Genomic DNA, 24,853 nt, shown 5'->3' with positions numbered 1-24,853 from the left:
CACCGGATTCTCTGGCAGGCTTGTCTCTGCATAGGAGGCCCCTGGGTATGCTGGAAGTCAGGACAAGGATCCGTGAATGGGATGCCACACATCAGGACAACATCCAACTCAAACAGCACAGCTCTAGGGTGAGCTTGTAAGCCAGCCTGTTAGCATTTTGCCTACACACATGCTCAAGTCAGCCTGAAGGAGTCTAAACGGGGACAAAACAGCAAGGTGGTGGAATAGACAAAGCTATGAGAAGCAATTCATGCAAGTTACAAATGAGTTAACCATCAATTAAACAACTGTTCCTGCTGCGGGGCTCTGGCCTGAACCTAGAGCTTTGTGCAGGAGGCACTGACTGTGCAGCCCTTTTCCAACACTCCGGAGAAGCTGAGGGAAAGATGCAGAGTCAGGAATCACATCTCCGCAGTGTCTGTATCAGTGCGTGCGGCCAGACGTCCATCCTCTGAATGCAAAGCCCCACTGACCAGTGAGGATTGGGAGCAGTGGCTGGAAGTGGCTGCTAAAACAGTGCAGGAAGAAATGCAACAGACAAAGAACGTTTTTTTTCCAGAGTTTGAATCACCAGCAGAAAAGCTCCATTGATTCTGCTATACTACAGTAGGCTGTTGAGAGTATTTGGGCTACTGCTCGCTTGATGGGAGCCTGTGGCAGGAACTCAATAAAAACATGCAAGAAAAAGCACGAAGAAAAAGGAGGGGTGATCGTCATGGATTTCAGGCTCTCAGCAGAGTTACCACCAGCAGAGATGCTGTGTCTCTGTGCACAGAGGGAGCAGCAGCAGAGTAGAAAAGGAGGAAAGGACACAGCAAGAATAATGCTATAATTTTTCCAAGACAGGACACTGGAATTAGGGGAGAAGAAAGAGAAAAAAGTTTGAGGTAAAGAAGCCCAAAGGAAGAGACAACAGAAAAACTCTTGTTAAGAGTCAATCCTGCTTCAGAAAATCCATAGCTACTATCAGCTGGCTCTCTTTTCACTAGGCATCCTTGGCACATTGGTAAATCTCTCTGCTCTTAGGATCTAGCAATCATGACATCGAGGTAAAAAAATTATTGTCTATGATGCACTAAATGATTTTGAGTGTTCAGTGTGATACTCTTCCTAAATGGCACCTGATTTCTAAGCAACATCAAAGATTCATTCTTAAGCAGAAGTGCCCTAGTTATAGACTGCTTTTGAAAATCTAGGGCTACTTCCTTTAGGTGAGATCTATCTACTCAGAAAACACAATTGTCCAGGAGCAGGTCTGGCATCTCTAAGAGCACTCCTGCATTTAGCTACATAGGAAACATTTAAAACAGTTCCTTAGCAAATCTCAGCATTAGGCTGAGGATCCAGGTTTCTGGAGAGATGTATACAGTCAGACAGGTCCTCACAGGCTTTCCAGTGTAACAGATTTGGGTGATTTGCACCACAAACAAGCTGTGCTACTCCCTGCCTCAGTGAAGACTCCAGCAGTCAGAGTTGCGAGCCGAAGCCCTTGGAATACTGTGCAAATCACCTGGGAATCCTTTCTTATTAAAACAGAATTAATGCTCCCGGGCAAAGCAAAGCGCAGGGTTCATCTTTCTAGTGCAGACCACACAAAGGGGTCTGCTCTGGTTTGTGCATCTGCAGAGCAACAGTTCTGGTCGGATGTATGCACAGAGAGCAGTTGCTGATAACCAGCAAGACCAAAACAGCAGCTGGCAAGAGTAGCCTTAGGGCACAGCCCGGGTGGAAGCACAAGGACATGCAAGAGGCAAGAGTATCACAGAGCAGCCAAGGTCATCCACATGCTCAGGCAAGCTTAAGGCAACCAAAGAAAAGTTCACTGATAATTAAGAGGAAAGTGTGAAGGGGAAGAGAGGAGAGGAGCCTTTGGGCTAAGAGGCTGGGAAAGCTGTTAACACCAGCCAAAGCCCAGCACCAACAACTAAGCCATCCCTCTTCTCCAGCTCGTTTGTTATAATTCTCCTCATTTTATCAGCACCATCAGCATGAGGTTAAAATGTCAGCAAGAAGAGCTGGGGGGCAGTTCCTAAAAATGCAGCTTACACCTTTTCAGGCGCATGTGTCAGGTCAGTTCCCTTGAAAGAAAGTGCATGGACCATTCGACTGGCCCCTTGCTTTGATCTGGAGCTCTCTGGGAGTTCTGCCTACCATCTCCAGGGGCGATCCTGTGATATGTTCTACCTGGAAGGGATGGTAGCAGCTACCTGGGTTCTTTGTTGCGACAGTTGAGCATACAGTAGTTGAAAACAAAACAAAACAAAACAGCATGCACCAGTGGCACAGCCATTAGACATGAAGCTGTAGCTGAATTTTCTTCAGAGTCTTCTCGGAAGGTGGGACCGAGAAGACAGGGAGTGTTGGCACAAATCAGCGAAGGTTCCGGTAGACATAGGCTGATGTGAAGATAGCATTGAGAGTGAGACTCACGGCGAGCAGCCCTCGGAGAGCGGAGTTACCCAAATGACCTTGGTGGGAGAGGAGAAGAAAAAGAAAGAAGGGATACTAGAAATGTTAAAGAACGGATGAGATAACAGTGAACTCCCTTTGCCCAGTATTTTCACCTTGAGCAGAAATTGCTGAAGTACTTCTGTCAGGAAAGATTTCGCTGCACCTCTTGGTTCTGCTTTCATCTTATTCCTCTTCTTGACACCCACATCCCCACCCCTTCCTTCAGTCTCAGTTTAGCACTCTAGCTACCATTATTTTTGAGATAGTCTAAAGAACAGGAACATAAGGTCTAATGATAGCATAAAGATGAACCATTTTTCCATCACTTGTTTTATTGATTTCAAAATAAAACCACTACCCCAGTGCAGGAAAGATCTCAGTTGTCCTCACACAGATGCTCACACACAAAACACATAACTTGCACCTACCTCTCCAGCCTGCCAAATCTTCCGCTTTGGTAGTTGTATCCACCACACAGGTAGATGAGTGTGATGAATGATCCTCCTTTTTGATAGAATTATCACTGCAAATGCTCCCTCCTTCTACGGCAGATCTCATATCTGCAAGGAGAAGAGATATGAAAATTCAGGAGGCACTAGTAGAAGCCAAATGCAGCAGAACTTTCCAGGCTAAAGCTAAGCATCAATGCAAGGATTGAAATGGAACCTAGAAACAACAGGCAAAATTCACTGCTCTGCAGCAGAAGATGTCTTCATGTTTGTCTCTCACATGTTGTCCATATCAGCATCAGCACATCAGTGGTTAGAGGGGTTATTCAAACAAGGGTGAGGTCAGTGGTGGTAATATCCCTGTGGCACCAGTGAGAAAAGCACAGAGGCTCTCCAGGCCAGGGAAATTTGGTGCAGGCATCACGCTTCTGTTTTCCTGCAGGTTTCCTACCTGCTGCTTGATCTAGACGATGCAAAGCTTTGCTTGCAAGTCAACCCCTTCCCGAAGGGCATTCCCAGGAGGGCAGCAGGCTAAGGGCATTCCCAGGAGGGCTGCAGGCTAAGGGCATACCGTGCATTCCTCGCTCGCTGAGGTTCCTCCTCGGAAAGGAGGACAGCTCAGCGCCGCAGACGTTGCTGTCCGAGTGCGTGTGCTCCTCAGAGCTGCTTGGGGTGAGCAGAGCTTCGTTCTGGGATGGGAAAAGCAGCAGCTTCTGCCCTTTGAGGTTCAGGCGGGCAGGGCTGATGAGCGGCCGGCGGTAGCACAAGGAGCCCGAGCTGGAGGTGACGGAGCCAGCCACGGACGGTGCCGGGGACGGGATGCGGGAGGGCGCGCAGCTGCCCGACAGCAGGGAGAAGTGCTCTGCAACGGAAGGAGAAAAAAGAACAAAGATTGCAATTCAGTAGAGGAAGCATGACTTTAACAATTCTGCAAGAAGGGGAAACAGGCACTACAAATGCCCAACATATATTGTACTTAAGTTCTTTATTCATTCTGATTCCACACTGCAGTACACAGAAATCCTGCACACACTTTGGTTCACTAATGGATCACTTAGACTAGATAATCTTTTCAAGAGATGAGTGAGCTTTCTCTCTACTTAATGCATCCATCCAGGAGAGCCTGCATTACATGTACTGTTTGCACTTAAATGAACAGTTCTGGCATGTCCTTTAAAAGCTGTTTTTTGGGAAGTTATATCAAGAAAATAAGGAGAGCTGTATGATAGCATTAGCCCAGGCAGTGGCTACTTTTCCAACAGTTAATACTGCAGGAGCACAATCGGCCAAATGATCCTTTGAGGTCAGTAGTCAACAGACAGGTCCCTGGGGAACATGGGAGCAAAAGGGCAGAGCAGACAGGGCAGGTAAATGAGCAGTTCCCTGGGCTGGGGAAGGAGAACACCACAGAAGAGCTGCACTAGGAACAGTTCAGAGTCTCCTCACAAAGCAATCTCACTCCTGTGTAGCAAAGGGAAGTGATTTTTGCTTTGCCTCACTGATTTCACCATGAGCTCTCACAGGGAAAGGGATATCCACCACACACAGCACCTTGTTTTAATGCAGTCCCATTCTTAATTTGAGCTCTCACTTTAAACCTGGATCATGTGTTTAAACCTACACACTGCTAACCCTGCAAAAACACTTGGTCTGCACACCCTGGGCCTTACCCGATGTAGGGGATTCCTTGGACTGAGATGACTGCGAGGCCGGGCGGCTTCCACTGAACAGGTAGCCAGAATCTAAAAAGCCAACATGAAACAAATATTAACCAATTTACCACACAGCTCTTAGCTAAGCTGCTGCAGAAGCATTAGGAATTAAAAACAACTGAAATATATAATGAGTAGTAACACAGCATCAGGCTTAACAGCTGCCTCAGGGACTAGGTTAACCCTGTTCTCGCTACACAGCCTCTATAAGGAAAACGCGTGTCAGAAATCAAGATGTGCCTCGTTAGCACTGCCTCGTTAGCACTGTCTACTGCAGGGCTGTTTGTTCCTGCACCCCTTACCTGCCCTGGCCAAGGAGGGGATGGTGCCCAGGGAGAGTGCCCTGTTCAGACGCCCAGGAAGGGAGGAGGAAGACGTCCTGCGCGGGGATCTGAAGAGCTGCTGGTTGGTCAAGTGCAGGATACTCGGAGGTGTTGGGATAAAGAGAGATGGAGCAGCAGGAGGGAAGCTGGTCGCGGTGCCGTTGGGAAACAGCGTAACCGAGTCCCCAGAAAGGTACCTGCAAATGAGAGGCACGACAGACACTTAGCAGTAAGTACATGGCAGCACCACCCTCTCAAATCTAACTTAGGAGGTCAGGATGATACAGCCACAATAGAATAGAAAACACTTATTTTTGAATGAAAACTACCAATTTTGAAGTTGAACTTTTTATATACGAAGGTTTATTTCATTATTAGGTTTGTAGTAATTTTTCAGCACAGGAGTGCAAGATGCAGGATGGTGTAGAGTCTGTTCCTAAGCCTTTGAAACTGGGAGAGTGAAGAACTGCTCAGTGGTGCTTGAATGATCCTGCACTAACCTGTCCTGCAGTGCTGGATATTAAAACTGGTGGGACAGTTTAACAGCTTGGGTGCAAAAAGGCTAATTCCTTGGCTCTCTTTCTGCCTGAGAACATTATCTAGAGACCACTGGAATGTTTTACAAAGTCCAAATATACATAGGACCAACAGTGGGCTACATTTTAGGTTTATGTACACATGTAAACATGCTTGGAAATGTCATGACTAGGGAAAGCAAGTGATTATCTACCAGTCTTTTTGTCTCTAGAAACCAGAATCAGCATCTTAATTCTGATGCCAGTAGAGAAAAAACTCCTGTTATGGGTGCTTGGATGGAAACTTTGGCAAGACATCTCAAGTTTCTTTATTGCATTTGCCCTTAAAATACCTTTGTAAGGAAAGGCAATCTCACTATCCTCATTTTACAGATGAGAAATAGAAGCGAAAAGAAGCCAAGTGACTTGCCAATGGTCACACAAAAAGTCTACGACAGAACTGAAACACTAGTCTGGGTTTCCCAATTCTAAACTGAAGCCTAAACCATTTTCCCTTCTCTGCATACTGTAAGGAATGTACTTCATAACACCCAAGCATGTGCTAGCACAATTAATTTCCAATAGTCCCATATTATCACCTACAGGGCTTCACCTTTTGAAATTAACCTAAACTGCACAATCTACCAAAAAGTTTTTCCCATTTCTACTTTCATTCCATTCCTGCTTGCACCTTGGGATGCATTTATATGTGCAGTTTAATTGACTACACTGCATCAGAAACAAGGAATCTGCTGTGGAGTCTCCCTTGGGTTCTCACAATACCATCAAAATGAGTGCTCTGAGAAGGTTACAATGCTGTGAACATGGAAATGTTGTATTATTTTTTTAATATAACCAAATAAAATGCATGACAGAAAGCCTAAACCTTGAATGAGATGCAAGATATTTCAGTGATCTCCTCCAAGATATTTGTTTGCTTAGAAACATGCAATCCTTTTATCAAATAAGGCATGAGGCTTCCTCTAAGGAGGACTGTACCAAGTACACATTGCTTTTAAATTACCACATCAGACTGTGTAGCATATGATCAAATGAAAACATTTGGAGGCTAAATGTTAATCTCACTTCTAATATAAAAGACAGACAGAGCAGCAACACGGCTTTTCTTTCTCTTTGGAAAAAAAAGCCAGCAGTAAATCAGAGTGGAGGAATACACGTATCTCAGTCTTGCACTGTGCTCTGTGGTGATTTATACACATGTCACTCTCTCTTGGAGATTAAGAAGGTGATACAGCAATATTATGCAGCACTAGCATGTCCAGAAGCAGCAATCTAGATTCAAGATAATTTAAAATATCTTATAAAGCTACTTATCTGCTAGTATGAGGCAGACATCAACAATCCCGACCAGCTTAATGAGGCTGAGCAACATCTGAGCCAACCAGCTTCCTGGTGCTTGCAAGCAGGACATGCCTTTAACAGCAGCAAGGGACTCGTCAGTCTTGCAGCAGAAAGTGCCCAACCTCTTCAGGTGCCAGAGGACCTGGGAAGGTGTCGGAGTCCTTGGTGCACACACACACCCCTGCGCCCAGCCACACGTGCAGGAAATAGCAGGTGGACGTGTCCAGCTCAGCTCCGCAAAAGAAAATGAATTAGAAAGGAAAAGGGGGGCTCGGGGCGATGATATTAATAGAGCAGTGCCTAGCACTCAGGGTGCTGTATCTGGGGGAGGCTGTGGAGAACTTGGCTCTTTTCTCTCCCCTAGCTTCATGTGCTTTGGGTACCAGCTTGACACAGCTCCTTGCTCCACTGGAAAACAGCACATCTAGCTTTCTGACTTTTGGCTTTTTGTTTATTTTAAAAATTAGAACCATTTTGTCACTCAATCACGTTACTTTCCTGGGATTTTAACTTTCTTGGACTGCATTTTCTACAGGCTCTGCTGCTCAATAATCCCTCTGCCTCTCCATTTCATCGAATTAAGAGTCAGACCCTCCAGGCAGACGATGAAACATTCACCATGACACCATCCAAAAACAGATTTTTTTATAGTTAGCAAAGAAAAGGTGGAGAATTTCAAGCATAGCTTATTAGTGCTTCAGGACTGAGGCCTGACCAAAGAATAATTTAAATACTGATCAACTCTGAATAAAGTAAATTCCTGCAACACGTGCAAAACCCTGCACCTCTCCTATGTGCTTATCTGGGGTGTTTGCCACTGCCACGTCAAGAGATCCTGATGGAGCTAAAGCAGGGAACCTGTCGGGGTGTTGTGTTTCATGCCCGAGACTACCAGCTGAACCAAAACTTCTTTCAGAAGCAGATGCAAAAAGGTGAGATGATCAAGAGGGGCAGGAAGCAGCCACGTCGCAGCCCAGGAACGGAGCAGGGCAGCTCTGCCTTTGCTCTTAGGTTATCGCGATGCTCCAAGCCATTGGTGCAGGGGTGCAGATGGATGTGGATATTAAAGCAGGTCTGGCGACAGTGAAAAAAGCAACCAAAAAAAAAGGAATAAAAAAAGAAAAAGGCTCTGGAGTCAGACAGCTTGTGGAAATAGTCAGGGCCCGGAAGCCGTTTATTTCAGAACTTGGTATTGTGAACATCAAAAACTGGGCATCTTGATTAGTGTTTACAATGATCACAGCATTACTGGACAGTCGGGCACAACTCTGCTACACAGATATTTAAAAATAAATAAATAGAAGGTTAAAGAAAAATATCATACGGCATAGGACAGTACACGGCCCTGAAGAAACACCTCCTGCCAATACAGGCTCCTCTGTTCCAGCCAAAGCCAGGCTGCTAAGCGTGTGCCTTTTAAATCCACATTTTAACCACAGAAATGATACATCAGCCCTGGGATAGACAGAGAGATGTGGGAGACTGTGGGTCAGGTCTAATAGTGGTCTGCAAAGGGACCTGTAAGAAGGTAACGTGCAATCGCAGCCAGGCACTGCTGTACTGGAAGCAATCAGGAAACTTCTCGGTCACGGGGTAAAACATTTCCTCTGAATTTAAGGCCCAAAAATCATTTAATCAAGGAGCTGCCCACACATAATGCATTTTCCCCAGAGAACATGGGCCCTGCCGCTCAGACTGCAAAAGCAGCTCACTGCAGCCAGGGACAGGCATGGAATAAAGGGGGCAAGTCTCTCCGAGGTGACAAGGAGGCACCTGGCCTGATATGAACAGCTCTAAAGTCCATTGACTTTGCTGCATTGTGGGCAGGGCCTCGGGCAGCACCACAACTTGGGCTCCTGGTCAAGGGCAAAGGATTCGGGAGTAAAGAACAGCACAAATAACTGGCAGACGGATGGAAGGAGGAGTGTTATAAAAGGACAGCGTTCTCAGACATATTAAGATTTCGATACAGAGCTAGAACGTTTAGTTACCCAAATCGGGGATTCTTTTTTCCCACAAGTCACCCTGTTTGGGAAGAAAAAGGAAGGGCAAAACACAGCTGAGAAGGCCCCAGGTGGCAGGTCCTGCCCTTCTGGAGCACAGGTGAGTGTCTGGCATCAACCTGGGCTCCTCCAGGGCTGGTGACACAGATACGTGGGTGCTGACGTCCCGTGTCCACGGCACGCAGCCTGGCTGCACCCTGGAGCTGCTCAGAGGACCCCTCTCCTGGCTGCATGCTCGATACCTTTGGTGCCAAATGGTGCTTTCCAGGGAATAACTGGAGGTTCACTTCAGGACCGAGTACTGCCCCTTTCGTAAGGAAGATCTGCTAGTGCTCACGGAGGCCTCGGGTGCACCCGCAGCGACGACGCACCCGGGCTGGACGTGCAGGTTATGTACAAGGGCACAGGAGCCCAATGGCAGCTCTTTAAAAACAGAGTCATGGACCTCACCCGCCTGCTTTTGTGAACAGAGTCAAGCTAGCGCAATGAAACCAGCCATTCATTATATTAATTTATATAAGAGCATAAATAATTCCTCTACAATACATTGTACGTATCTGGTACATTATCTAAGCATGATTATTAGCTTCACACAAGTCAAGCTTACTTGAAAAATAATATTAATAATAATAATATAAAAGCTAAAATGAAACACCACATCATTGTTATAGTCCCCTCTCGTCCTCGGACACAGCCCAGCTCAGTTCACGAGGGCATGCAAAGCACAGACACGGCACAGGAGGGCCAAGGGCAGGGAAAGGCTGGGTTATAAATACAGAGTGTTTCAGACTGCAAAGGGTCGCGAGGGGTTGGTGCATGCAGAGAGGGAGGGTGCGGGGAGAGCAGGGCAGCAGCCATGCTCACTCTGCTAGCCCTGGGCTTGTTCTCAGCCCTAGAAGGGTCATCAGAGTCTGAAAGAGCCCAAGGAGCTCCTCGTTGCCACCTCCCCGGTGGCAAATCAAGGACAAGAGCTGCTGGCCTGGTGGGCTGCAGCATCACAGTGTCCGTTTGCAGCTGCATCAGTCCCACTGAGACAGGGCAACACAGTGTTGCCAGAAACCTTGTCCAGGGAAAGGCACTTCGTGGACCCTCCTAGGCTGCTTTAGAGCCCGTCTAACTCACTGGGCAGAGCAGCCCCATCACCATGAGAGGTTTCACAGGACACACAAACCCCCCAACAGCCCCTCAGCATCACACTCACGCAGGGGAACCTTCCCTGCCCCATGCTGCAGTCCTGTTCCCCGGTCCAGACACCGGTGTTAAAAAGGAGCACCTGAAAGAGGAGGCTTCTAGGCTAAAATTCTCCAATACTGCTGAATTAAGGTGTTTGGTTGCTCTGGCTTGCAAGGTCAGGAGACTCCAAAGCTGTACCTGACAACCACAGGTTACACATTCCTCTGTGGTCTGAAATAAAGAGCCCAGCAAAGTGAAACGAGAAGCTCAAAGCACCAATCGAGTGGGTCTGGGACAGGTTTGCAGCAGCATTCTGAGTAAGTCACCAGCCCTTTGTCAGCTGTTATCCTCAGCAGCAAGAAATATACCCAGGTGTCACAAAACTTTGCACCTCAGCTTCACGAGGACAGTGGCACTGGGCTGGCACCAGAACAACAGAGCTGCAAGGGTAGATTTGCTTCTGCGGCACCTACTGCAGAGGCAGCACCAAGCTCAGGGATGGCCTGTGTAACTGTTGGGTTATTTCCTAACTGAACTTAACACCAAAATTGGCGAGTTGGGAAAGCACCTTCCCTGGGGAAGCAACACAGCACAGCCCGTATGGAACAGTATAACCGGCACTGAAATTGCATACTGTAGTCCTGATAACTGATAATCAACCTGCTCCAGGCCAAGTTACCCAAGGAGCAGTTCTGCAGACACCACTGGTTCAGATTTGGGAAGTTTATAAATCAGAATGGCTCTGGATGGACCCCCTTCTTCCTTACTTTCCTCCTCTCCAAAAAGATCTCCTATCCTCTCCCACCAGCCCAAGCACAGCACAACAGGCAGAGAGGAGACAGGCAGCATCAGAGTCACCAAACCCCAATGTTCAACTGCAACAAGTTGGTTTTTGAGGCTCTGATTTTTGCCTGCTGCCTGTTTTTGGAAGTGGCAGCACCAACATGTGGAGGCACCACGGAGTGGAAGAACAAGTTGACACCTGAGCAAAGACAGCAGCTTCTTTGGCACTGGAAGTCACCCACACACCAGTATCTGTTTTGTTATCTTGCTTTCCCTTTGAAGCTTTTACTATTAAGCAGTTGAAAAGGTCTCTAGCTATAAGACCCTCCGCAAAGAACCATGGCTTCAATAACACAGCTTGGCCATAACACAAGCACCTTCCTAAAGTTCTGGTATGTAACAGTGCGACTTGTAAATACACTTCATTTGTCTTAATTTGCATAATGCAAAAGACAGATTGGTTTCATATAGACTGTAATGTATCTCCCAGCTGAAGAGATTTTTTAAACTCTATGTATGGATCTGCGCTTGCTGTGCAAACAGAATTACAGTATTTCTGAGCACTATTGCTCACTTCAGAGCACAAACTCTGCCCTGTGGGGAGGGCTATCAGCAGCACAGGGGGGAAAACAGACCAGGAGAAGAAATGCAGCACAGCGGAAGGCTCTGACATTTCACAGCAAAACAGCATTAAGGTGCTCAACCCCAGGGCTCAAAGATAGGTCGTGCCTAAATTCGAAGAAATAGAAGACGAGAGGAAAACAGCTGCTCAGCACTGGCATGTGGGGACACGAAATGGGAGCAAGAGAAACCCGACACAGCCCAGCCTTCCAGCTCCTGCAAGCCAAGTGTCTGGAACGCTTGGCAAGCGCGGTGGACGGAGCGGTCCCTGGGGGCTTCCTTGCTACTGGGCAGGGAAAACATGGACAGATTTAAAATAATAGAAAAAGAAAGCTCATTGCCATTAGAAATCGGTCATGATACTAATTTAAAAACATATATCATGGCATAGGTTACTATGACACTTTAAGAGCCTGTCAGCGGCTCATAGCCCTCCCTCTTGCAGCAGCCTCAAAGACCCTTCCAACCATGAGATTCCTCAAAGACCCTTCCAACCATGAGATGCCTCTCACCATTCAGACTCTCAATGGGGCAGAGCTGCATTAGGGAAGAGCTCCTGTCCCCAGGGCCAGCTAGTGGCACGTGCACATGCTAAAAGCACTCGTCAACCCACGCAATGGCGGAAGACAAAGATGCGAGTCTTTTGCTATAAAATTAACATTATGGGGAAAAACGGAAAGCTTTCAAGCAGGAACAAAGGAGAAAAATTGCCCCAGATGGGTGTATTTTACTTGCTGGACATAATGGCCAGAGAGAAGAGCCAGACTGACTGTGCAAGTCTTCAGCCCAGGGCTGAGGAGCTTGTCCCCTTCTGCCTTTTTGCTGTCTAGACAGACTCGCATGGCTCCCTACAGCATTTGTTTCATTTTATAAAAGGTCTCTTAATTCAAAAAGCTTCCATTGTCTACTGTAAAATAGGACACAGTGGTTATTCAGCACCCTGAAAGTCCAAGAATGAAACAAGAACAAAAACCCTTGGACTGTGAGCTGGAAGACAAACCTTTTGGGTCAAGGCTGGTTACTAAAAGGAAGTAATCAGGCTCCCTAAACTCCTAAAAGGGAATTCCGAGATGGGAAGAACCAGACTGCAAGTGTTGCCTCCCTTCTGTGGGAAGAAGGTAAACTGTTTCCAGAGCAGCAATCGTTCACGAGCACCAGAACTGACAAAGATGTTCCATTTACTTGGAGGTGAATAAAGCAGTTATCTCAAGGCACAAGTAAAAATGTGCTCCAAGGAAGAACATACAAGGGAAGAAGACTTTTGGGTCCACTTCCTACGCCAGGTGCTAACTTGGAGGCAGGCAGCTCTTCAGGCAGGAGCTGCACCTTCCCCGGGATGCACTCAGCTTATTTTTGGCAGTGGATCTCCTCGGAGCTTTCTAGTGCTACATTTCTGCTTTCACAGTGAACGCTGGTTTGAAAAACAGCAATGAAAGACTATGAAGTATCTTTTGTTTCCTTAAGAAAGTAAGATCTTGCCATTTCATCAGCATCTGCAGGAGCCAGCAGTGCTTCGATCTTTCAGTAGGAGATGCAGATATTCTCTAGTTAACAATTTAATTCTGATATATTTTTAAAATATACACACAGGAAGATCAGGACACCAGACTGTGATAAAGGCAAGTCCCACAGAGCTGTTCTTAATAGGAGACATTGGCAGATCTTTTGCAACTCTGCTGTTTCCTCTTGAAAGGCATTTCTAGCTAAGAGCCCTGAATCCAGGTAACAAACTCAGGGGAGTGACTTATAAAAACAGTGCAGAAGAGCCAGACTGCTCTCCCAAAAGGGTCCTACAAAACAACCCTACACAAACCTAAGCAGCTGACAGCCCCTTCCTTCCCACCCACTAACACCCAGCCACTTTCAGGGGAGGACTAAGTCTCTAAGTCTCGATTTCCAGAGCTCCTTTTTCAGCAGGGTTAGCACCAAGGCCACAACTTCCAAAAGGAACCTCCAAGTAACAAACATAATTGACCCTAAAAGCATGTGCACCCTCTGCAGAAGCTCCCACCCTTCCTCCAGCACGTCCTCCCAACTTGTTTGCAATGCTAAGGAAAGCACTGACTGAATAAATTCTCATGTACAACAAAAGCTGATCACAGAGAATAGCATTTGGCCATCAGTCCCATATTTCTTCTCCAAGTCTGCAGGAGTGGAGGAACATATGGATTATTTTTTTCCAGTTGTACTTTTACACAGATGCTCCTCTTAGAAAAAAAATCCACCCCTCCATCCCCCCAAAAAATAGCATAGAAATAAAGAGCCACTGGCAGATTTGAAGAGTTATACTAGAACAGCTGAATATCTTCAGGTATCTAATCAAGACACACTGAACTATAAAAGCACCTTCACATAAGTTACTGAAGTTCCAGTCAAAAGCACTTCAGGTGTGCAGTTTAAAACAGGAGTCACAGCAGAATGGCAGAGCGAGAGAACATGCAGTTAAGTGATGCTCCTCGGTGCAAGGCAAAGAGAACCAGGTTATAAGCTACATGTTTCCCCTCCTCATATGCCCTTATACCATGTGTTGTTACTATGGTTAAGTCACACATTAGGAGAACTAGGAATCCAGAGGCAAGTTCCCATCAGTATAAAATTAAAATGATCAGCACCATTAGAAAACTGAACATGGCCCAGGCCCCACGAAGAATCAAGGCAGAGGATTCGTCTGGGACTGGCTAGGGATGGACAGGCAGTAGGAACTGGACGGAGAAGCCAGGACCTCTTTGGCTGGAGAAGCGGAATGGGGAAGAAGCTGCATTTATGGAGCAGTCTGTGAAGCAGTTGCTGGAAGAACTGGCTTTAGGGGTTGAATATTTGCACTGCTGACAGAGGATGCAGGAAAAAAAAAGGGAGAAGAGGCAGCAGGAGCTGCTTCCTTGGCTAGTACCAGCTGTGGGAATGCTCCAAACAGCTCATACAGTAGGAAGCAAGAATGTAAGGAGGGAGGAGGAAGAAAAAAATTTAAAAAATAAAAATAAAAGAGAGGGAGAGAAAAAAAGCTCTTCACTGCTCATCTAATAAGAAAAAGAAAAAAGAAGGGAAAACAAAAAGAGGAGAGAGAAGCACCAGTCGCACAGAGTTCACAAGGCTTTTTTCCTCCTTCCCCCAGCGTCACTGCTCTGGCTCTGACCTTCGGGGCCGGTATCTCCGTTGGCCCGTTGACTTCCGCGTTGCCACTGCCGCGGTGAAGCCCACCAAGCAGCACAGGGACGTGGTGCCAAACTTGGCCGTGTCCAGCCAGTTGGGTGTGTCTGTCTTCAGGTACTTCTCAGCTAAATGCAGACCCATCACTATGAACCACAAGACTGAAGCAAATGCATCAATTCTTCGGAGCCTGCAATGCCAAAAAAAAAACCTCAGTAAGACACAAGATAAGAGTTTAATTGACTGCAAAGCTTCTGGTCCTGCAGAAGAGAGGGAGTAGCACTTTGAAGATGAGTTATTTTCTGTGGACACAGATCAAAGCAGGTTTTATGCTATCTCTTACTAAGATTATCTCATCTGTAGCCTCTCTCATCCCTGTGAGAAGTACCAAAGTGGGTTAGTTCCACTGTCTACTAGATTTATTAGATTACTGAGTTGTAGGGAGAGCTTTTCATTCCCAGTAATTAAAGTTGGGATTGAATGAAACATGGCAGAGTTGGAACAAGCTCTGCTGTCTCCATCTAGCTTGCCAGGAAGCCAAACAGTAACAAGGAAAACTGCTGCTCAGTACAACAGTCCCCATTCTGGAGCTGCCCCTTGGTTCAATGAGTCAAGACAGGACCAAAGGCTCCCCATCAAAAACCATTTAAGAGAAGAAGCAGTAACAAGAGCACACCCACCTGATCCGCCCAGCCAAGACCATAGCCAACAGACAGGTGAAGAGCCCAAGGACAGCAACTGCCAACTGATGGTTCTTGCCGTACGTCCACGCGACGCTCAGGTTCTGCACCATCTGCTCCGGGAGCAGGTGGAGCAGCTCTTGCCATCCTGCCACTTTCAGGGAAGTGTCATTTCCCGAGTCTGCTTGGAAGCTCGTGCCAGTCCTGTTCCAAACAGATGCCGGAGCAGAGGAAGTGGGAGAAGGGACTGCAGCACTGAGCGAGAAGGGATTGCTTGACCCATACCAGGCCATCAGGACCAGGATCACACAGCTGAGGAAGGCCAAGAACCGCAAAAATATCACCTGAGCTGGGATGGTTATGGAAGTGGAAGAGGATGAACACAAGTTCTGCAAAGAAGACAGAGAAATATCTTGTCAGAAGCTAAATAAACTGGGGTACAGCCTTGACAGAGTGCTTTAGGAAACATTTCTAGACTGCATCATTTACTGGACAGCCTTGTGCAAGTCCTTGATAGTATCTACACTGGATCTTCCAAACCCGCCCAGATGCCACCCTGTGCCACGTGCTCTAGGCGTGAGCAGGGGGTTGGACTAGATCATCTCTAGTACCAGCCTGTTCCAGGGCTCTGTCACCCTTACAGGAAAGAAGTTCTTCCTCACGTGGAGATGGAACTGCCTGTCTTTCAGCTTGTACCCATTCCCCTTGTCCTACCACTGGCCATTAGTGAGAAGAGCTTGGCTCCATCCTCCCTACATTCTGCCCCAGGTACTTGTACGTATCGATCAGATCTCCTCCCATTGGCCTTCTTGGCCACGAGGGCACCTCGCTGCCTCCTGGTTAACTTGTTGTCAACCCAGACTCCCAAATCTCTCTCCCCAGACCTGCTTTCCAGCAGTTCAACCCCTACCTGAGCATAGGCCTTGTCAGTCTCGCGACGTTTGAAGTGGTGGCTGAGCAGCAGCGCCCGGAGCTGCCGATTCTGGTGTTTTATGTAATACTCCACAGCAGCCTGGCACGGACGGCACAGCTTGTAGGTCTGCTCCAAATGGTGTTTATACACCTCAATCTCCTCATCGTATTTGCCCTGGTGAAAGGGAAGGAAAAACAGGTGAGAACTGCAGGTCCATCAGCAGCGTGACACCCGGCGATGGACAAGTGACCCGTGCTCTCAATTTCCAAAGCCTCACAGGCCCCTGACACCAGGCCCAAAGAGAGAACAAGCTGGAGCCCAGCAAACCAACCACCTTCCCTACAGCTAAGCCAGCTGTAAAGACACCTAAGGCCTCTGGAAATCCCCATAGAAGTCTAATGTGGCTCTTTCAGGGATGTTGAATTCTTAATTCCTGTGACTGAATTTTGCCGTGATTGTTCACTCTGTGAGGAGAAAAACAAACAGACCCCACACCACTTAGATTTGCCCTTCTGCTCCTCAACGTGATGAGAGTCCTCAAAAAAAAAAAAAAGTGCCCCTCCACATCACTGTTAGAAAGCTCCTTCCAAAACTCAGCTGCATTCTCCAAGGCTGCTACCGACCCAAATGCACAGCTGAGAGGAGCTCAGATGAGGTGGGAGCTGGGGGGAGCACTCCCCTGCTCCCCCTTCTGTGGCTGGTAAAGGGTTTTCCAGGCACATGGATACAACATTAAGCCTCCTGCACAGCCTCTGAACGAACACAGCAGGGAGTGCAGAGGAAAAGCTAAAGGTCAGCGTGTATTTATCTCTGTGCTAATCACATGCAGCTTCTCTTGGAAGCCAGAAAGCCAAAAGCAGCACTGCAGCCAGCCAAGGGCTTGCAGCAGCTCAGGCTTTCAGAGGTGGGAGGCCATGAACTGTGAAGAGAAGACACCAATGTGCAAACATATTAAATCATAAGAAGGCCTAAATAACACTTACCTCTTCCCTTGGTGAGAATGATGCCAGCTGCTTGATCTTTGTGGTTTGATGGTTGTTGCATTTCTTGCAAAGCAAAATTTGGCTGCTCACCCACTGCTGGGGTTTGGTAGGATCACAGAAAGTTGTAGCACCCGACACAACATGGTTAAGATGCTCCATGTACTGAGCAGGGATGGGCTTGTTGTAGTCTCCATTCTGACAAAAAGCAGGAGAAGAGGAGGAAAGAGTAAGCAAGCATTCCTGAAATCAAAATTAGGTCTCCCCAGGCTCTGCAGAGATTCCACGGGCTCTGCCACTGCTTCACCTCCACAACAAAAAAAAAAAAAAAATATGTGAAAAGACAACAAGAGACTTCAAGTCTTCTCCCCCATCCACCCTTACGGGATCCTTAAGGGATTTTCTTGTTTTTTCATTTAAGACAGACTTTGTCTGTTCCATACCCTAAATGCAATAATTCAGTTGCTTCCAAAAACGAAAATCAGAAAAATGACGATTTCACAAAAAAAAAAATCTGATGAGATACTGGTGAAAACATCAAGGCCCTCTTTGATCTCTGAAGCAAGGAATTTGCCAGCATCGTTCTGTGTCAGCACATTCCTCTGCACACACAATCTTGCTCAAATTTGAGCGAGCAATTGGCTGCTGAGCTCACAAGTGCTCAGCACAGAGCTGCCAGACATCAAATTGCTGAATATTCCCCAGCAGCAGCACCCCAAATGGGAATATTCCCCAGCAGCAGGCCCCCAGCACCCCAAATGGGAAGGAGAACTTTGGTACAAGTGCTGCTTTACAGGGCATGTAGCTTCCAAGCCACCCTGCAAGGAACACTTGTAAAATACCTCTTGGAAGCCGTTGTACTGCTCACAGTTGGGGCAATCCCAGCAGTTGCGATTCCCATATGGCACCACCGTGTCCTGGTTGCAGAACCAGCAGTTCACCGTGACGTGCGTGGGCTTCTTCCTGTTAGGAACAGAAACACGTTAGACACCAACACCAAATCTTCCCGGTCTAAAGGAGAGCAAGGGTTTTCAAAGAGGGAAGAGCAAGACAACGTGGAATAACAACTAGCCTTCCCATTCAGTATCTTTGACAGCATGACCCACAGAAAACATTTTACAAGAAGAAAGATCATTAAAGCAGAAACATTTTTGTCTCATGCTAATATCTGGACATGCCAGAACTTCAATAACAGCCCCATGAATATACCACTAGATTATTTTTTCTAAGCAAATAACCTCCATAGTCACTAGCATTAGCTAGTAGTGGTGTATGATAAAGGATCCCGGCACCCATTCCCAATTGTCACCGTTTCCATGGGAAGGGGAAGTTACACCGTGCAAGAACTGCATGTGACGATATTCAAAAACCCAGGAAATGAGCTCATGCTCACAATGCTGCCTGCCCAGCTTGTTACAGAGTTTTTCAAGGACGAGGGCGCATCAAATTAGGCCACAGGTTCATCACAGGAAGATGTTTCTTCACATGGTGCTAGGTAAGTAAGAAGAATCAACACATCTTCCCTAATTTTTAGGCAAGAGAACCAAAGGGGCCCTGCCTGCTACAAAAAGTTTGCAATTGTCCTAAGCCTAGGCATAAGACCTGAAAGGAGGTTGCCAGCAGGTCAAGCAACACAACCAGGCTGGCCCAGGAGATGAAACAGGACCCCAGGGACCATTTGTGTCTGGGGAAGCAGAGCTGCTTGACAAAGTGTCACACACATCTAAAGCAGCAACAAAATCAACCAAGCAGTGGAGCAAACAGCAGCCACTTAAGCACACGCAAGTTGGGAGCAATTTCTCCACTTCCAGCTCCAGAAAATGTTATCTGCTACTACAATATTCCATAAGGAAGCATCTATGGAAAGAGTGCACCATCCGGCACCCTGCGACCAGCCAGCCAGGTGGTCCTGCTCCTGGCTGAGAAAGATCCCCCTTAGCTACCACCTCTGCAGCTGGATGTCTACAATTAAGATCCTTGCCCCCTTCCCATTTCCATAGACCACCTCTTAAAATAGTTTCCTAGAACACCGAACCCTCAAGGGATGCTTGGGCCTCCTTTTTAAGTGTCAATAACAAGTTCAAAAATGAAGCACAAAATAGGAATCTAAAAAGCCAGAATACACAAAGGGTTCTCTCCCAGATGCTAAAGGAAAAGAGCTGGAGCTACTGGGGTGACAGATTCCCTCTCTAAATAGACATATACACCCACACTGCTCCCAAGATGAATATTCTCTGCGCAGCTCTTTGGTTCCCTGCCAGGGAAGCTCAAAGCAGTAGCTGATCTGCTGGTTAAAAATACCACCATTAAGGCAGACCAGAAATAAAAACACACCCAGAGAAGGCCAATCCGAGCTACCACTGTCCGAGAGCCGAGTGGACCATGTGTCAACAGCAGCGTGAAGGCAGAACTGCAATATCTATTTGTGCTTGTTTCATCTCACCAGCATGGGTGGAAAAGCAGTGAAAACATAAGGCATAGGCCTCTGCATGTTATCCACCTGGAAGCAAATCCTCCCTCACCTTGAGCATAGGAAAAACGACCCCAATTCCACTCTCTGATGTATGTTATTGCACAATGAAATGCACAGTTGTCCCTGAACTAATACAGGTGCTGCAGGGAGCGTCACAGTCCCACCTTCACGCTGCTGTGGAGATGTCCTCTAGCATCTATGAAAACAGGACACGTTACACCTGAGTCTGCAGCTACCTCCCCGTCCATGAGGACACTGCAGATCGAAGCGCTAATTTCTAAGATGACAGAGAACTGGAAAGCACAGGCCAGAAAGGCAGCAAAGCATCTATGCTGTGAAACAAAAATATGAAAGAGCAATACCAAACCTGTGTGAGAAAGTGCTAATATCAGAGATTGAATTGCTCTCCATCTCTTCCAAACAGCACTGCACTTCTCATTCTTGCAGTTAAGGAAGTGCTACTAAGGGTTAAACAGCAGCCCTTCATTCCAACAGTGTATGCTAAAGGAATCTGTAACCCTGGATTATTTAGGATAAAAAGCCATAATCCTTCCTTTTGTAATCCTATAATCTGTTGCCATAGAAATAGGTGTGAAAAACAGAAGATTCTAACCTGCTGGATGCAGAAGGGCGAGAAAAATGTCATTTGTGTAGGCATGGGGCTACTATTCTAGTAACCAGTAGAAGCTAAAATAAATAAATAAATCCTAATTTGGAGAAACTTTCAAATACTGGACTCGAAGGACTGAGACTTTGGAACTATACATACCTTGACTGAATTCAAGCAGTGATTAAATACCTGGTCTCCAGAGCCAGAAATTCTGAGGTGACTGATAATGCCAAGTTTTGGACAATAATTTCCTAGTGACATCAAAAATGCTCCTTCTGCTGTTAATCTAGCAGTCCTTCAAGTCAGCTGATATAAGGAACACGTGAAAGACCTGCTGGACTGATTTTAATGTTGTCATGAATTTATTTTACCTAAATAAAATTTGGGGAAAAAAAAAAGTTTCCTCCTTCACAGTAAAACCTACATAAGCATCTACCATGTGTTTAATCCTTTACAAAAATCACTAGGTGGACCATCTGTAAGGACTTTATAACCTAACACCGCATTAACTGGAATTAGCTTCACCGGAGAAAGAGCCACCCTGCAAACTAAACCTGAGCAGCAAGCAGTGCCCGAGCTCCTGCACCCAGGGACTGCACGAGCAGCTGAGCACAGGGCCTGTGCCCGGAGAGCTGCCTGCCCTGGATTAACAGCTCTGCACGCACAAGGGCTTCCCTTCAACACAGCATTGGGGTTTACCTGGAGTAAGGTTGGTTCCGAGATCAACACCTAGAAGAATATGCACATATTTAAGGTCTGCTTACACTCATACTTCAAATGGGCTGCCAGAACAACAACAGAATTACATGAGAATACAATTTAATCAACAGTACAGGCCAAATGAGTTACCTTTTAAAAAAAAGTTCTTGAAATATTTCTATTTACATCCATGCCTTTTTATTTTTCCCCTGCCACTGCTGTGTCAAGAAGACGTGGATGTGAGGTTTTCTGTATTCTTAACGGTGCCCACAGGGGAATATGCAATTCCTAGCCGGGTTACCCCCCTCTTCTGCCAAGGATTAAAATAAGCAGCAAATCTCCATCAAAAGTCTTTCAAAGCAAAACACTTAATGCTGGTACAACCATGTCACTAAGCAATTACACAAACAGCTATGCCAGCAAGTCTGAAGGAGGAGAGGCTCCTTGCACAGACCAGCTGGGATCAGAACATCCGACAGCCCCTGCCGCTTCCCAGCGCAGCTGGCCGGATTCCGGCAGGGAAACGCTGTTGCAGACACACTGAACTGGCAGCTGTGGACAGGGCTGGAGATGTAGCCACACGGGCAGGTTCCTGATCAAACAGTGTCACCCCTTGCAGCACTGCCTCCTTCTAGGGTCACACTTACTGTCCCCTTGACAAGGGAGAAGGTGCCCAGTGCACCCAGGCTTGCGGCTCACACTATCCACCCCAAACGTCACCACCTGCCAAACTGCAGTTTTGGGACATGGGAAGCAGCAACTTTTCATGCTCTGCATCAGGAGAGGACCCTGCAGAAGGGCCTAACAAAGGACCTCACAGCACGGCAATTCCCCACACTGCTACAACCCACTTTCAGGAATGGGTGCTGGCTTACCCGGGCTCTGCTTGTAGAGGATGATGACGACGACTCACTGACTCGTGAGCACAACAGCTCAGGGGCAAGACCACAGGCTTTAAGGTTTTCCTTTCTTGCCCAAACCCATAAGGGTTTAGGGAGCTCCGACCATTTAGCAAATGTTTTATCCTCCCTAGTACAAAGAACACAGCCTTGTATGTCAGCATGGTTAAAGTAGTGACATTTCCTATGTTGACAGTTACCACAGGACTAGTTTGTACTGAGCAGTTATTCTGATACACTGATTTCCCTTTCTACAGGGGCTGAAGCTGTTGTGATAAAGGCACCTTGCTGGATATATAAGCACGTTCTGAGAACTGAGCAGAGCCACATCACAACATTAATACCAAATAAAACAGCAGCATCATGTCTGCATTTGAATTGATCGCTTATAAACCCAAGCCCCTCCATATTTTTGAAAGATTAATTTACTAAGGCAGTGTAAAAAGCTAGGCAATATCAGAATAGTATGGAAGAGCACAAATACGTTACCCCGAACAACTATCAAGGTCACCTCCTTGAAATATTTACAATTCACCACATTTTTCAAGGACCCGGGAAGAAATTCTTGCCATTCCACAGAGACCTTCTATTTGATGAAGTTAAGCAAAACAGGTCAAATCTCTCGCTTCAAAAGGCAACGGGGTCAAAGAAATGCTGCCCGTTTCACCGAGGATTGCTTTAGGCCACTAGCGTTTCTTAGCTGCTCAAAATATGCAATTGAAATGCCAAGTATTATACACAGGCTAATATACCACTGACCTCTTTATATGGTTCTATAAACTGTAAGCATTTTGGAGTAAACTTGCAGGATTTCATTGCTGATACCTTTCAAAGCATGAACTGTAAGTGAACCTCATCACCGCCAGCCCTTGGGGCCTCCTTTTACTCCAGCAGAAACACCTTAGAGAAGAGCAGGCTGCTGAAGTCTGCTTTGCTACAGTCTAAAAATACCTCTTTTTCCACACAGGTTTTTCTACCCATTTCAAGCTAAGCTAGATGGAAGAAACCCATCCCTCCCAGCACTTTTCAAACCTTGCTTTTCAGCTAACCTGTGCAAGTTTGTTCTGAGATCACAAATGCCCTAAGCAATTAAGAACAAAACGAGCCAAGGTTTTTTTTTTTTTGTCACTAAATAGCAGCTTTGCCATTGCCGCGTTGACTCCTATTTGATCTTCGCAAATCCTAGCAGCGCACCGGCACATTTTAAAGTTATTTCCGTGGTACTCTGGCACTGTCCCCCCCAACAACCCTGGAAAAGATAACAGGAAACATTTCACCTCCAAATCACCCAGCACAAAGCGAAGCAAAACGTTCCCTCTGCCTCAAACAACATAGCCCGAAAGACAATAAAAGCTAAAAACGGCCAAATCGCGAGTAGCGAAGAGCCCCTCAACGCCACTGGCTACGGCAGCGCGAGGAAGCAAGGCACGAGGAAGATGCTCTAGGTTTTTAAGCGCGGCTCCCGCTGCACGATGTCCTGGAACACAAAGACACGGAGCGATGGGAGAGGGGCGAAGGGAAGGGAGGACGCGAGGGGAGTTGGTCGCTGGCGGCAACGGGCCCGCCGCGGCGCAGGGGGCGGCCCGGCCCCGGTCTCGTCCCCGGCCCGTCTCGTACCTCCGCGCGAGGCGGCAGAGCAGCAGCCCGGCGGCGGCGGCGCACACGGTGACGCCGAGGCCGGCGGGGCAGCGGGCGAGCAGCGCGCGGGCTCCCTCCATGGCGCGGGCCCGCGGGCCACCGCGCTCCCCTCGGCGGCGGCGGCGCTTTGTAGGGCGGCCCCGGCCCGCCCCTTCCTGCCCGCGGCCCGCGGCGGGGGCGGCCGCGTGAGTCACGGCGGGAGCCGCCGCGAAAAAAAAAAAAAAAAAGGCCGCGCTCGTGCGGGAGGGCCGCGCCGTGAGTCAGCGCGGCCCGGCGGGGGCGGCGGGGGCGGCGCCGCGTCGTGCGCCCCGCGCCAGCGCCGCCCGCCCGCGGCCCGGCACGACGCGGGGCCCCGCGGGCGCCGCGGCCGCACGACTCGGCGCGGGGGGGAGCCCGCGCAGTCACGCTCTTGGCGCCGGGCCGCGGGCGCGCGGGCGGCCGCGGGGGCGGGCGGGGGAAACCGGGGAGCGCTGAGGCGAAGCGGGAGCGCGGCGAGGCGCCCGCGCGGGCCCGCGCGCCGGGGAGATTCCCCGCGTGGCCTGAGGGCTCCTGGCGCTCGCCGGACAAGGGCAGAAGGGGAAGGGGCTTCCAAGGACGGCGCAGGAGCCTTGGCAGGGGTCAGAGCAGGAATTATCGCCCTGTTGGGCTCCCTGCTCGGCTTCCTGAGCCAGGGCCGCGACACGACACCAATCGCCGAGGGGACCTTTCTGACAGTTAGCTCAAGGGCAGCTGCTCTGCACTTTCCCTCTCCCTAATTTCACGGATGAACAAGGCGATGCTGCAGAAAACATTCAGCCTCGCTCCGAGGCGTTCCCCTGGCTGCCTTGGTGGAAGGGCGGCAGCGCTTACCTGCTCCTGCTCCGCCACGCGCCGAGGGATCCGTGATCCTCACAGCGCCGGGGCCCTGCTTTGGTGAGGGGAGCCCTCTCCAAAATAAGGCACTGCCCCTGCCTCAAACTGCACAGCTCTTTGTCCTGGTTGAAAACAAACAAACAAACAAATCCTCAGGGCCATAGACAGAAATGGCTTAAAATTCAGGGCAACCAAGTTGTCTCAACATGTTTTAAAGAGCTCAAAGGGACCATGGAATCGGTCCTGTTTAGGCTAAAGCAGAGAGCTCTTCACAGACAAGTATTGAAATTAAGCTGTATTTTTAAACTTGTCTGACTTGGGGTTGGGGTCCTAACCCTCCTATCTCCAGCTCCGTCGATTTAACTGTGTAAAAGAGTTCCACAGAATAATAGAGGTTATTTCCTCTTGATAAAAGGAATGGATACAAATTCTTTCCATCTCTTTCCCCCATTGTTTGGCTCATTTATGAATGGCCCTCATAAAGTTAATGGAAACTTTGTGATCACTTCAGGTTAAGACCAGGGTTTCCTCACCTGAGAATTCACATCTGGGGCCTTTGAAAGGTCCAGG

The 24,853-nt window shown here is 47.9% G+C and overlaps 1 protein-coding gene across 1 annotated transcript; it reads right to left on the bottom strand.

Moving 5' to 3' along the window:
* Nucleotides 1–2,324: 2,324 nt before the first annotated feature.
* TMEM201 (transmembrane protein 201) lies at nucleotides 2,325–23,521 on the bottom strand. Its single transcript, XM_010212489.2, has 11 exons — nucleotides 23,411–23,521; nucleotides 17,955–18,075; nucleotides 17,116–17,310; nucleotides 16,130–16,306; nucleotides 15,220–15,608; nucleotides 14,526–14,729; nucleotides 4,915–5,132; nucleotides 4,571–4,642; nucleotides 3,472–3,762; nucleotides 2,880–3,011; nucleotides 2,325–2,468 (listed from the first exon to the last, which is right to left on the bottom strand). The coding sequence occupies exons 1-11, from the start codon at nucleotides 23,509–23,511 to the stop codon at nucleotides 2,371–2,373; spliced, it is 1,998 nt and encodes a 665-aa protein (XP_010210791.2). The 5' UTR covers nucleotides 23,512–23,521; the 3' UTR covers nucleotides 2,325–2,370.
* Nucleotides 23,522–24,853: the final 1,332 nt, after the last annotated feature.

This window comes from Tinamus guttatus, unplaced genomic scaffold (assembly GCF_059628265.1).
Source record: "Tinamus guttatus ecotype Peru unplaced genomic scaffold, ASM5962826v1 Tinamus_guttatus_pri_ptg000652l, whole genome shotgun sequence".
NCBI lineage: Eukaryota > Metazoa > Chordata > Aves > Tinamiformes > Tinamidae > Tinamus > Tinamus guttatus.
This window is presented reverse-complemented; position numbering and strand designations above follow the sequence as displayed.

Coding starts and splice junctions, on each gene's coding strand:
- TMEM201 (XM_010212489.2), bottom strand. CDS start 23,511: ATGGAGGGAGCCCGCGCGCTGCTCGCCCGCTGCCCCGCCGGCCTCGGC. Junction 17,311..17,954: donor AGTACAACGGCTTCCAAGAG/GTATTTTACAAG, acceptor GCTTTTTGTCAG/AATGGAGACTACAACAAGCC. Junction 3,763..4,570: donor CAAGGAATCCCCTACATCGG/GTAAGGCCCAGG, acceptor CTTCCGTTGCAG/AGCACTTCTCCCTGCTGTCG.